Raw genomic sequence first — 14,771 nt, forward strand, 5'->3', positions numbered from 1 at the left:
GTAACCTGGAGTTGAACATGCTCAAAACAGTGGAGATGACAGTGGACTTCAGGAGGAGCCCCTCCACCTTACTATATCACCATACTTGGCAGCACTGTATCAGCAGTAGAATCCTACAAGCTCCTGGGCTCCACTGTCTCCCAGGACCTGAAGTGGTCGTCCAACATCAGCGCCATCATCAGAAAGGCACAGCAGAGGATGTACTTCCTGCGCCAGCTCAGGAAGTTCGACCAGCCCCAGGAGCTGCTGATACAGTTCTACAGAGGAATCATCGAGTCTGTTCTCTGCACCTCCATTACTGTCTGGGTTGGCTCAGCAACCAAACAGGACAGGAACAGACTCCAACAGACAGTAGAAAAGACTGGTGTCAGCCTGACCTCGATGGCGGACAAAGATTTCGCCAGCCTGCCCTCCATGGAGGACCTGTACACCTCACGGGTCAAAAGGAGGGCAGAGAAGATTTCTGCAGACCCCTCGCACCTGGGTGAGGGGACAGTATGACAGGACAATAACCCTCAGTACAATACCTGTAAATATACATTATACATACAGATCCGTCAAATGCATCTAGACTGGGTATGTAAAATTTGATAAACAGATAAACTAAAATGTAAAGTCGAGCTATTAAAGGGAAATAATTTCTTCCCTTCAGTGACTTTGAAATTGAAATTCAGTCTTGACTATTGCAACACACTGTACACTGGAGACAGTCACACGTTGCCCTCGTGATTCTAGAGGGTCCAAAATGCTGCTGTTCATCTTATGGCAAGTACATGTAAATATGATCATATAACCGCAGAGACTGTGAGTGACTACATCAGTTGGTGCAAATCCATATGCGCACCAGCTATAACGGTGCGTGTTTTCCCCAACAAAAAACCATGGTTTAATAGGGATATAAAACAGGAAATAGGGAAGAGATGGGGGGCTTTTAAGTCAGGGGACCAAGTGGAGTACAGGAAAGCCCGATATGAGCTACAGAAGTCCATCAGAGCTGCAAAGAGAGCATACTTCCAAAAACTGGAGAGCTACTACATAAATAACAACACATGCAGTATGTGGCAGGGAATCCAGGCAGTCACAAACTACAGGAACAAATCAACAAACACAGCCCCCCAGGACGCCACTCTCCTAGACAGCCTCAACAACTTCTATTCAAGGTTTGACAGGATGAATACAGACAGCTCGTCAAAATCCCCCTGTGACCCGGGGGACACTGTGACACACACACAGGTCTTGAAGGTCCTGAAACAGGTAAACCCCCATAAGGTGGCGGGACCAGACGGTGTCCCCCCTAGAGTGTTGAGAGCCTGTGGGGATCAACTAGCTAGTGTGTATACAGACATCTTCAACCTGTCTTTAATCCAAGGACTAGTTCCTCGCATTTTCAAAAAGTCCATTATCATACCGGTCCTTAAGACGTCAGACACATCCACTCTGAATGACTTCAGGCTAATGGCGCTCACATCAGTTGCCATGAAGTGCTTACAGATACTGGTCCTTACATACGTTAACCAAGTGGTCCCAGACACTGTAGACCCCCTCCAGTTTGCCCACCGCCCCAACAGATCAGGGGACAACGTGACTGCTCTGGCTTTATTCCATTCCCTGAAACACCTGGACAACAGCAGTACGTATGCTAGGATGCTCTTCCTGGATTACAGTTCTGTATTCAACACCATTTTCCCGGGTAGTCTGATTGGGAAGATAACAGACCTCGGTGTCCCAACTCCCACCTGTAACTGGATTCTGGATTTCCTGACTGAAAGACCACAGGTAGTTAGAATGGGAGGGCTGAGCTCACAATCAGCACAGGCTCACCGCAGGGCTGCTGTCTCAGCCCCAAATTCTTCACGCTGTATACCCACGACTGTGTCTCCAAACATGACAACACCATCATCATTAAATATGCTGATGACACCACCATTCTAGACTTCAGGAAGAACCCCTCCCCTCTGCTGCCTCTGACCATCAAAGGGACTGAGGTGGAGAGGGCTGACAGTTCCTGGGCCTGCAAGTGACATCTGACCTGAGCTGGTCACTGAACACAGCTGCCACAGTGAAGAAAGTCATCCGGGACCGGGTCACGGGCTATATCAGACGGCTCAGAAAAGCTGGGTTGATCTGTTGCCCTCTCACCCAGGCTTATAGAGGACTGGTAGAGAGCATCCTCACTACTGGCATCGCAGTCTGGTATGGTAACACCACACAGGCAGGGAGGAAGGCTCTTCAAAGGTTCATAAAGACTGCAGAGAGGATCACTGGGACTGAACTGCCTGCTATGGATACGCTATACACACAGCGCTGTCATAAAAGGGCAGAGAACATAAGCAAAGATTCACTCCACCCAGCTCACTCTATTCTCAGACACAAAAACTGCACCTACAGCCTCAGGCACAGCAGGGCGGACAGTATCAACACACACAGAACAAGACTTTACAACAGCTTTTTCCCTGCTGCAGTAAGACTGATGGCAAATACGAAAATGTGAGAAATGTGAGAATATATGTGCAATAACCCCTTACTAGACATGCCCAATAATAATACAGAAATGTTCCACAAGGTATGTTTGTAAGAGCATCTCATCAACAGTGTTCACTTGTGGGACCTGAATAATAGCAGGACATTCTCCACCAAGCAATGGAAACAGGCCTATAAACTGTTTTTTAGTATGTTATAACCCCTCACTACCTCACCTAGCATAATGACATATCCAACTCCACCATGTGAATTACTAAGTGCGATGTTTGAAGTTCACTGGGGAAAATACTATTGCCCTATTTTTGTGTATTGCGGTTTTAATGCTTGGTTGCCTTTATGTAACTTTTTTATTTTAAGACTAAGTGTTCTTTCTGGCTTTTGACTCCTTACCTGACTCCAAAGGAGAGCTGTACGAGAATTCCTATATGCCTAGATTGTCTGTTTATGCATAAATGGCATATAAAAATCTTGACTTGACTTGATAACCCCTATTCTGGCATCTCTTCACTGGATTCGAGTCCATTTTAGAACTGATTTTAAGTTGTTGATTTTGTTTTAAAGTTTTAAAATTTTCTGGCACCTCCTTACCTCAGTGATCTCATATGATGGCACAAGCCAGCGAGACACTTAGGTCATCAAGCCTGTTTTTACTTGAGGTACCAAGGTCTTGGTCCAAACGTTTTTAAATCATCGTTTAAGACCTATTTATTTTCCATGGCTTTTAACGTCTAGTGGAGTCTTATATTCTATATTGGTTGGTTTTATCTGGTGTTTAATTTTTTCTTCTGCTTTTAAGTTTCATAATGATCCAGTCTTATTGATTTTTATTGTAATAATGTAAAGTACTTTGCTCAACAAGATGTTTTTAAAGACCATCCATCCATCTTCATCCACTTCATCCGGGACCGGGTCACGGTGGCAGTAGCCTGAGCAGAGCCTCCCAGACTTCCCTCTCCCCACACACCTCCTCTAGCTCCTCAAGAGGAAGCCCAAGGCGTTCCCAGGCCAGCTGGGAGACATAGTCTCTCCAACATGTCCTGGGTCTGCCCCAAGGCCTTCTGCCGGAGGGACGTGCCCAGAATACTTCCCCAGGGAGGTGTCCAGGGGGCATCCTAAACAGGTGCCCGAGCCACCTTAACTGGTTCCGCTCAATGTGGAGGAGCAGCGGCTCTACTCTGACCTCCTCACTGGTGACTGAACTCTGCACCCTATCCCTAAGGGTGCACCCAGCCACTCTCCGGAGGTACCTCATTTCTGCCGCTTGTATCCGCAATCTCATTCTTTCGGTCATGATCCAAAGTTCATGGCCATAGGTGAGGGTAGGAATGTAGATCGACTGGTAAATTGAGAGCTTAGTCTTACGACTCAGCTTTTTCTTCACCACAGCTGACTGGTACAGAGACCGCATTACTGTGGACGCTGCACCGATCCGTCAAGCTACTGCTCCATTTTCCTTCACTCATGAACAAGACCGCGAGATACTTAAACTCCTCCACTTGAGGGAGTAACTCGCCCCCAACACGGAGAGAGCAATCCACCTTTTTCTGATTGAGAACCATGGCCTCAGATTTGGAGGTGCTAATGCTCATCCTCGCCGCTTCACACTCGACTGCAAACCCCTCCAGCACACGCTGTAGATCTTGAACTGATGAAGCCAACAGAACCCCATCATCCACAAAGAGCAGAGACGAGATTCTGCAGCCACCAAAACAGACACCCTCCGTTCCCTGGCTGCACCTAGAAATTCTGTCCATAAAAATAACGAACAGAATCGGTGGCAAAGGGCAGCCTTGACAGAGTCCAACGTGCACTGGGAACAGGTCTCACTTACTGCCTACAATGCGGGCCAAGCTCCTGTACGACCTCTGGTCATACAGGGGATGGACAGCCCGTAACAATGAGCCCTGCACCCCACGTTTTTAAAGTGCTAAATAAATAAATATTGCCCCTGATCCAGGGCAGCACGGTGACGCAGTGGTTAGTGCTGTTGCCTCACAGTGAGAAGGTTCCGGACTCAAGTCCCAGCCGACCCGGGGCCTTTCTGTGCGGAGTTTGCATGTTCTCCCCGTGCTTGCGTGGGTTCTCTCCGGGTGCTCCGGCTTCCTCCCACAGTCCGAAGACATGCAGCATAGGTTGATTGGCATCTCTCAATTGCCTGTATGAGTGGCAGGGTGTACCCTCCCCTGCAGCTGGCTGGGATTGGCTCGTGACCCTGTTTGGGACTAAGCGGTTTAGAAAATGGATGGATGATTTGATCCACTAACTATTGTTGTTCTGTTTATAGGTAAATGTATTCCTTCATCACACTATGCATACATTTTGTTTTGTGATATAATTGAATAAAAGTTCCGTAAGATAAATGCAAGTGAAATGAAATTACTTCACACCTGTGAAGTGTTTGGTGAATAAAGTGACCCTGTTTCTTGTGTTCTGCAGGTACAGTACAGTGAGATGAGAGTCAGTAGGAAGAAGAAGATCTTGTAGAATGCAGGAGGACGTGATGAAAATGGGACCCAATGCTGCTGTTTGTGGGCTTTCTAGCTAAGAACTGGTACCAGTGGATGTGCTGGGGGTCTGCAAAATCTCACTTTTTCTTGGTTTCAGGATGTGTGGTGGGTATGACTCTTAATTTGCTGTGGTGATGCACAGCTCTGCACCAGCACTTAAAGACCCCACAACCAAACTCGTCCACGCTGAGGACCCTGCAGAGATTATTTTAACACATTTTACTAATGTGTCTGTCTGTGGATTTCAGGAGCAGTTTGTATTATCATTCCCAAAGATTGTAGATATTTTGTTGTATGTAGTTTATTTTAGATATTTTAGATTTATTATTTTAGATACTCAATCAGAAGCTGCTTTATTTTATATTTCTGGTCCCTGTCCTAACCAACTGAATGTATATGTTGGGTATGCAACATTTCTGTGTATATTCCTCCATAATTTGTATTGACAGATATGAAGGCTTCAGTTCCAAAATGAAAAAAGTAACAAAACTGTGGCTGGAACAAAAGTAAATCTCATTAGGGGTAACTTAAAGGGTAGAAGCTGTCCTAAGCATTTCTTTTACAAAATATTTTTAAGTGCGGTTTTAAATATTAATGATCAATTTCCAAATTGAACTTTTCATATTTTGAGATGCAGGAGGATGTGATGAAATGGAATTGGATCCAAATGATGATTAAATCCAATACCATTTCAAGAGTTCGTAGCAGATGTTATGCATCAAATACTTCATTTCTTATATTTACCTTTAAAAATTGATGAAGAACTACTGTATGTGCATACAGTGCTAATTGTCCTTCAACATGAAAATATGGATTTATGTTTACTTGCCAAGATGAGTGCCTGCATTTAGCTTTAGATTTTCATTCATTCTACATAGAGGATGCACTGTAAGTGTAACTTTATCAGTGACTGTCACTGATGTGGGCTTTGTGTTCTTCATTTCTAGCAGCAATAAATGCACACACAAGCACAAAGTGTTTCATCTTTTTTCTGACTTTCTGCCTGCCGCTTATTTTTGAGTTCCTCTGCATGCCGTATTCATCCTGTCCATGCTCCCGTGCTGCAGGATTCTGGGTGTTTAACAGCACAGTTTCTAAGACCGGTCTCTTCATTAGGCTTTTGTAAAGCAAAGCAAGGCTGTATGAGACCTCGCTGGCATTTTGGCTCCCCACTGTGTTTATGGCCCTTGGGCGTCGCCATGAGCAGGAGGACCTCAGCGACCTCCTCTCAGCTGCTGTGACAAGATGCCTGCAGCCTATCAAGCACAGCCAAACTACCAGGCTACACGCTCCTCGGGAGCAGGAGGAGCATTTTAAAACCTGCCACAAGCAACAACAGCCGCACCAATTTAGGGATTGGAAAATTGGAATAGTTAAGATGTTGGCATTCAGAGTAATACCCTGGGATTTATGGCTTTTAGGTCAGAGCACGTGGGTCCGCTTAACAGAGAAATGAGTGAAATTACAGGAAAACTGTGCTCATTAAACACAATAAAATCCCCTAGTTTTTGTATCAGATGCCTTATAAAAGCACTGCCTATTTAATGATTAACCTGATTAGATGCTTAAAATGCCGGCAATTTGAGTATTATTGATACTGTATCTCTTAACAGGGGATTGTTTGAGAAATACATGAAATACCAGCTCTAGAGAAGTAAACTAATAAAATACCCCTTAACTGCTCACTGCAATGTACACATATGCTACATCATATTAAATAATTATGATTTGTGCAGTTGTCTTGAGGACAGAGGGTGTGGAGACTTTGGCAGACGATGACCTGTATAGTTTTTTATCTAGTTATGTTGACTTAGATATTCAATATTAATAACCTGCTGTCAAGGGCACTGAAAGGACATCTCAATTTGACACCTATAGGCACAACATGAATATGTATAGGCAGCGAGGCACTTGGAAATTACAAAGTAAAATCACGGTTCACACACGGGGACTAATGTGATGTGGCACATGAATTCTGATGAGCCACAAATACAGCAGTTGATCGGTCTCAAAAGACTTGTTATAACTCTACTGCCCCTCAGAACATTCAGGTGTGTGTGTGTATGTGTATATACACCATGAGGGACACTGCATATAGACTTCTGCAGAGGGGGATGGATGTACATTATTATCTTTTAACAGTTGTTCTTAACTCATTAATAACTACCTCAAGTATGGAACGCACATATGCATGTGTGTGGCAGTGAGATGGATGGGTGTAACGGGCAACATAGTGTTTAACTTGTTCCCAATGTAAAACATTGAGACTGAGCAAACTGCAGAGCAACAGGAAGCAGTTTCCACGCTGGTTTCCACCGGTTGTGGCTCACTTTGTCTCCATTTCTCTGACATTTCACCTTCAAACTCTGGGTGCTGGTCGAAACTGAATGGTCTTTGAAGTGTGATTATAAACAAATTTTTGTGAAAATGGCCAAAGTATATGGCATAAAAGCAGAAATATGGTTCACCTGGATATGAAACCTGGTTGGTTCCTATCAAAACACTGTTCAGACCATGGTGAGTTCTATAGTTAGGTATTCAATTGTTTGAAGAACGTTCGCATCATATCACATGTTCACTCATGACTTTGTTTCCACCGCTCATAAGACATGTGTAATTATCATGAAATTGTTCCAATAATGAGAATCATCATTACAATCATTACTTAAATTAAAAATGGCAAGTTAGATTTTTGGCCCCATGAGATAACCAGGTAGTGAGCTAAGACACCAGAAAATGACTGTGCCTGGTCAAAAACAGACTGGCACATAATCCCTGCCAAACTCCAATGTGTAATCTTTGGTTTAGTTTAGGTTTCATACAAATGAAACAAATTAGATACACTGACTGGCCACTTTATTAGGTACACCTAAATATGTACAATTGTATGCACTTCAATGCAACAATGCACCAAAAACTGAAACATTTGGGCTTCATAAACACAGATGTTAAGGCGGAAATACATACAATTGTACAGGTGTACCTAATAAAGTGGCCAGTCAGTGTATATTGTGTTTATTAATTAGTGCTGTTTGATTCCCTTTGGACAGAGCCAGGCTAGTTGTTTCCCATTGTTTCCAGTCATTATGCTGCAGACATGACTGTAATCTTCTTACTTAGTGCATGTGTTCATTCTCAGTAAGAAAGCAAATTAGAATATTTACCAAAATATCTGACTCTTCTTGTATAAGATAGTTTTGTAGAGTTGTTATATTGACAACTGGGCAAGATTGTGTTGTCTACAGTCTGACTACTACATTGTCATCTGTGATCAGCTATTTTGTTGCTGTGAGGCTTGAGTTTTAAAAATGTTTGATTTCTTACAATTATTTTACCTTAATTCAACAGCTGTTCATCATCTCGTTGACTGTGACCATGTGGACACTCACAATCCTTCAGGGACTCTGGGTCCAGGTAAATCACAGCACCATAATGGTTGTGCTGCTGCCCACAGGCTGTAGGATGACTGTGCTGTCCCAGAGCGGGCTGACATCAAAACCTTGGATCCAGAAGACCTTGAGGCTACAAACAACCGACAGCTCTGACTGACAGAGAAGATGCAGGATTTGTGAGAAAGACCAACACACTGATACTAGGTGTGGTCTGTGTTGTGTTTTATCACGTGTCTGCTCAGACACCTGAATATTACGCATTGTCAACAATTGTTCCCCTCATGTTGTGTTAGAATTGCAAACTTTAAGGTGTAAAAATGAAAAATTCAGTGATACACAGTACATTTTAACTTAGGACAGCAGTCATAGTGAACTCCCAGGAACTGGAGAAATCAGTCACACTTTTGTGTTTGTTGTCATACTGTAAATCTGTTAAAAGCTTTCTATAGCCAAGAAAATAATAAAAGCTAAGTATATGTTAGGGATTCTATCATGGTAGGGGTGGACGCTTGCAGAAGGGGACTTGTTCCACTCACTCTTCAGCCCTTTCTGGGGACTAGGACTGGGCCTGCTAGCCTCATTTCTCCCCCTGTTGCTGAGTCAGCCAGCCTCCAACATACACCAGACAGAGGGGTTCTGTCTTCTTCACCAGCCTCCATGCTGCCACCCTTCAGAAGAATTTCACCTTTGCCATTGCCCCTCAAGTCACCCCCCTCCTGAGCGGCCCGAGCTTCCTGCCTGGTCTTGTGGCTGCCATCCTAAATGGCTCTGTCTGCATTTGGGCCCACATCCAAAAATACAAAACATGGTTCTGCTGACTTGCTAGTGTCTTCACACACTATTAGTTGTAGCATATGGAGTTCAGGCATTATACAGTAGTTGACATTTCTTTTTTGTCAAATCAAGTGAAGTAATTCTTACACGTACTCCCCTGGTGATTACAGGTGTACTGTGTTGGGTGCATACTTTAGGATAGTGTAAGTGGTATTGATCAAAACTGTGTGTGTTCATGTCGCTGATGTTTGTAATAGTTTTCAGAAACCACTTGTTGCATCCTAGGATCGAGCGATTCCCAGCACTTCGTCAGCAGACACCGGGGCTGCCGGTGACTCCACCCCCGCTCATGTAGGAGCACACACCCGGCGGTGAGGCACACCTGCTCTCAATCATCAGAACCATACTTAAGGGCGTTGGTGTGTCCTCGTCGCCAGATGATCTCTTGTTCTTCTACCTGTGACTTCGCATATTACACGTCCTGAGTGTGATTACCTTATGTCCTGTTTGTGTTTTTCTGAACTGCTTACCGAGGAGCATTTTATGTTTTGTCTGAACTGATTATCGAAGAGTGTTTTATGTTTTCTGAACTGGTTACGGAACAGGGCTTTATATTCTTGTTTGAACTGTTACCTGGTGCCCCCATACCTCTGTATCGGAGATTGTTGTTTGGAGTCAGGGTCAAGTGCCTGGGCCTGCTCCTGTCTGCATACCTCGGCGCTGGGATCCAAGCTTCTACCCTCTTCTCGGCCACCGCCCACCTGCTCTGCCATCCACTGAGTACTACACACCAGCTCCTGCGTCCTAAGACTTCCTTCCCAGTCAGCCACGCTGTCCTGCCCTGAACCAGCATTTCTCTATACGCAGGTCACCTGTGTTGTGCTCTATATAATCAGACCCTCGTCTGCCTGTCGTCTTCCCTCATAATCTTCTCTGCTCTATACGCAGTGTCAAACCTCTCCTCTGACCCCGGGTGGCTCCTCCAGTGGTCCAGTCGTTACAGCTGCCCGAAACCCACACTGGTAGCTCCGCGTCTGATACTCGTCACCTCCTTTTCTTTCCATACTCTGTTGAATAAATGGCTTTCTCTGACCTGGGTGTGAGTCCTACCTTTCTGTTGGCATACGGTTTAACACCACTGAGCTCTATGGCACAAATACATAAACTATATCAGACTTTGCATACAAAGACAATATTTGTTAGGAGGATAGAGTTACTGCTTGTTTTAATCTTGGGATTATTTGACAATCAGAAAAATTATATATTACCAGAATTGCTAAATGAGCATCTAGAGAGATTGTCATGGTTTTAGTTTGTGCATCAGTGCCTTCATGCAAGTTTGCAAATTTTCCATGTGGGAGCTGGAAAAAAGAGAAACCCAGTATGTTTTTGCTTGAATTTTATTATGATTGTGAGTTAAAGTACATATGACTGGTTTCACTAGTTAACAGACTTCATCCTGCTACTTAGTTGTTCCAAAGAAACATGCAGTGTTGTCATTCACAGCTATAGAGCTTGTTGATCCTGAAGATGTCCCACTGGGAGAGGCCATTTATTTGGCCAATCTGGATGTCGGAGTCGGGGATGGGGGTGATGGTGTCCCACCCGTTCACTGAGAAGGCTGTTTTTCCATAGTGCATGATGGAGGAGTAGTCATAGGGAGTGTCCAGGTTGTCAGTGGACGACTTATCGAAGTTGTAGGCCTGCTGAGGGTCAGTGTTCTCCCAGTTGATTCTGACATAGTTGTCGCGGTCGCTTCTGGTATGCTCGTGGACAAAGCCCAGAGCATGGTTGAGTTCATGCTCAGCAACACCTTGGTAGATGCAGCCCTGCCTGTTGAGAGAGAGCACCTGTTTGCCCCCCATTCTGCCCAGAGGCGAGAAACATCCACCCTGGTTTTCAATGCTGATGTAGTCCTTTTCATTCTGATGGGGAACGAAGCGGATGCAGGTTGTGCTGTGAAATGCCTGCATAGCTTGGCTAATGACCTGCCTGTCTGTACTTGTGAAATCACTGTTAATGGTGAAAGGGATCATCACCAAGCCATTGGAGGATTTCTTCCACCGGCAGCTCTGGTCCAAGCATATTTTAGCACTTCTGGTTCTGGGAATCAATACGTCTCCTTCCAGCAGGGTCTCATTAGCGACTTCATTGGTTGTCAGAATCCTGGTAGTGATGTCGACAGTATCTATGCCATCTCCTTCTTTGTTTTCTTTCCTCTGGAGAGGATGAGCCTGAGAGAGGCTGAGCAGGAGCAGCATTAGCAGGCTGGCAGAGGGAGTCATCTTCAGGGTCAGTCTGGAGTCTGGGCTGCTGCTGTGGGGATACTCCAAGAAGCATGATGTCTGACTCAGTTCCGTTCTGGGTCTTTATACTCTCCTCTACAGGTGTGTCTGCAGGAGCACTATGGGTTAATGTCCATGCTGCTGGTCCTAAGTAAACCTCTGAAGGGAGGACTCCGTGGACAAACCCACTATTTAAACACAGCATCTAATCCTCCAGTTTTTCTTTGTCCCGTTTTACCTACTTTGTGTCAGGTTTCAGCAAAGCTACATGTACTTCTGATGCTTTTGTTTTTCTTTGTTTTACAAATGGATTTTTCACAACCTTTACCATATGTTAAAATTGAATTTGTGTGACCCAGATACTGCTTCTTCACTCTCTGATGACCTGTGCAATTGAAATCCCCTGTGCACCTTTTATGACAAGCTGTTAAAGTTGTAGCAAAAGCTGCATGTCCCTCTGTGAAGATGACAGACGACCTATTGAAACTACTGCATATGTAGAGGACAGTAATAGGTTCCTGTGGGACATGTTGCTGTGGTCATGACCGAGATGGCTGTATCGTCAAAACAATAAATACTAAATTGTATGAAACACTAGAAGCTCTTTTACAAAACTGTCCTCATGGCTGCCCGTCCAGCAGGGACACACGGAGGGCATACCAGTAACATTTGTTTACTGATTTATGCATGCTAATTACTGTACGTATTCTTTTTTTAATTAGTTTTCTATTCATTTGATGCATCTGGAATTTAAATTTCATACTTTAATTTATTGTTTTTACTTTAGTGTTTTTATCATTTCAAAATGAGTGGGTTAAACTCATTCCAATATCAGTTCATGTATCTCCTGCTGGAAACATTTCCATTTTGTAATAGATTGTAGAACACGATGATTTATTCTATCCTATATTTGTTTATATATATATAAACACCATAGAATGCATCCTACTTATGTTCTCTTGTTTCAAATATGAACCCTGATTTGTTAAATTTAGTTGTCACATGCAAAGCTACTACACCTCCCTTGAATCCTCATAAAGTTGAATTGTGAAAAGAATGTGTGTCTTTCTCAAACAGCACCCCCACCCCCTCAATCTCATCAGCCACTGTGATTAAGGTTGGGCATTGGGGATTGTGCTGTCTTTTGGAGAGATATTTCAGCTGCATTTCTGACACTCTGAAAGGAGAGGAAGATAAAGGAGGTGTTGGGGAAAACTTGAGTCCTAGAGAGGGCCTTGAACCCTGCCATTCATGCCTTTCTCTCCATCAGCTGAGTCTAATTGCCAGAGAGGACAGGAGACCCCGGACCCGATCATTCCTTATCCTCTTTAGCGCTTTCAGGCGAGTGAAAGGCGAGCTTCTGCTTTTGATCTTTTCTCTGATTTGCTTTTTCTTCTCTGTCATCCCTACCATCCTCTCCTCAGGAGTGACACCAGCTTCTTTCACTGCCTGCCCCCGTCTCCATCTGCCCAAAATAATGACCAAGGCCCAGGCATTATTAAACAGAGGTGGAGAAGGGAGGTCAGCACTGGGAGAGGGAGGGCTGGATGGGGACTCTAAACTCTTCTAAGGAGGGGTGCCCCCATTCCAAATCTACTCCGTAGCCTCTCTGTGTTCCCCTAGATTCATCCCTTACAGTTTTCAGGGCCATACCCTGGAGAAAGCCTATTCTTTAACAGACTACGGACATGAAGACTCATCTTTTCCCAGAGGCAGTGCTACAATAAGACCCCAGGCAGCTTGAGACAATGGGGCCTGTGTGATCTCTCAGCCAGACTTGGGATGAGACGGTGCCTTGCTTGCCAGTCCCATGGGAGGGTAAACCCAGTGGTCATTGTTGACAGCTAATAGACAGCATCTTTCCACTGGCAGGCCCCCCTGCAGACTGTGTCATTTTAGGTTGCTTAATAACAACATTCAGGGTGGACTAACGGAGGAATTCTATCAAGAACAGCAGTTTGTTTGCAGATGAAAATCTTTCCCCTTACAAATCTCTAAAGCTAACACTGGGGGGTGATTGGATGAATGCAGCCAGTGAGCAAAGCCAGCATTCAGCAGGAGAAATTCAGTATAACTTATGAAAAGAGAACCTGGTCATATGCCTGAAAAGACCAGAATCAGAATCACTTCATTCAGCAAGAACAAAAAAAATTACAGGCATTTGTTTTTCTCAAAACACAGCAGAGACATACTGACAAATAATAATAATGCTGTATATGCTGACACACAAGACGCAAGGCACTTCAACACATCAGAAAGAAAACACTATACATGTTACTCAACAATTACACTTGCAGCACATATAGCCGGTGTAAATGCAGACATGGTATCTGGAATGAGTCAGATCACTGGTAGACATGCAGTAACAGCCATCATCTGCCTGACAACTGCTCTAGTCTCCCATAGGGATGAAGTACTTACAGTTCCAGTGAATGTACACATTGGCTACTATAGTATACACACCTATATTTTCCATTACTTTTGATGTGCAGTAGGGTTTTCACAACACAAAGGTACATTTTAATGCTATTGAAGCCGCTATGAAAGATACAAACAGGTGTGGACTGTTTTGGTTTGCTTTTGAGGCTGTTCACTATTAACACTGAGGGGGTGTAAGCTGAAAAGGACACATAACAAGTCTAAAGGGTAAATATGTCACACCAGTTCCATTAGCCAAAACATACAGTAGCAGATCTCCAGGAAGTCTTGCAATCCCTGTCTGTAGATAAATCATAATGTGTTAGACTGTTTGTTTCAAGCTGTACCCCACTGTACCCAATGCTGTCTGTGACTGCACAGCAGTGTGCACGTAATGTTTTCATCCTGTGGATGACATCACTAAGTTAATAATGTGGCATGGAATAACATCGGTTTGTCCTGAAGAGGGCTGGATCCAATCCCAGCTGACCTTGGGAGAGATCTGGGGTACACCGTGGACAGGGTTGCCAGTCTATCACAAGGTTGACACACAGAGGCAGACAGCCACAAGCACTCATGCTCACACTCACTCCTAGGGGCAGTTTAGAGTCACCAGTCATGTAGTTGCTCAAAACTCAGCTCATTATAGCTGATGGTTAGCCCTCGTCCTCTCAGCAGTGTGTTAGAAATTGAGTGGTGAGCGAGTTACAAAAGCAGTGTCGATAGTTTTCTTGTCGTGCACATGGATAGGGACTACACAGGAGACCCTTCAAAATAATCAAATTTAATAGAATAATGGACTTTTTTTGTATACTGCTTTTCTGACCTTTCGATTTGCCTGATTTGCACTTCTGGAATTTCAATACATTTCATCCAGTAAATAGAGTTTATACCTTTACACACATAAACACATA

General features: G+C 44.1%; 2 protein-coding genes across 2 annotated transcripts in view; one reads left to right on the top strand and one right to left on the bottom strand.

Moving 5' to 3' along the window:
- The window catches only part of mctp2b (multiple C2 domains, transmembrane 2b), a 40,804-nt gene extending 34,848 nt beyond the window's left edge, over positions 1-5,956 (top strand). The window contains exon 18 of the mRNA XM_020617171.1: positions 4,918-5,956. Coding sequence (XP_020472827.1) covers positions 4,918-4,965 — 48 coding nt within the window. The 3' untranslated portion in view covers positions 4,966-5,956. The remainder of the gene's footprint in view (positions 1-4,917) is intronic.
- A 4,694-nt stretch (positions 5,957-10,650) lies between these two features.
- LOC109969927 (high choriolytic enzyme 1-like) lies at positions 10,651-11,439 on the bottom strand. The gene has a single exon (XM_020617156.1). It carries the CDS (start codon positions 11,437-11,439, stop codon positions 10,651-10,653), a length of 789 nt encoding a protein of 262 aa, XP_020472812.1.
- Positions 11,440-14,771: the final 3,332 nt, after the last annotated feature.

The sequence above is a fragment of the Monopterus albus genome, unplaced genomic scaffold (genome assembly GCF_001952655.1).
Source record: "Monopterus albus unplaced genomic scaffold, M_albus_1.0 scaffold186.1, whole genome shotgun sequence".
NCBI classification, from domain to species: domain Eukaryota; kingdom Metazoa; phylum Chordata; class Actinopteri; order Synbranchiformes; family Synbranchidae; genus Monopterus; species Monopterus albus.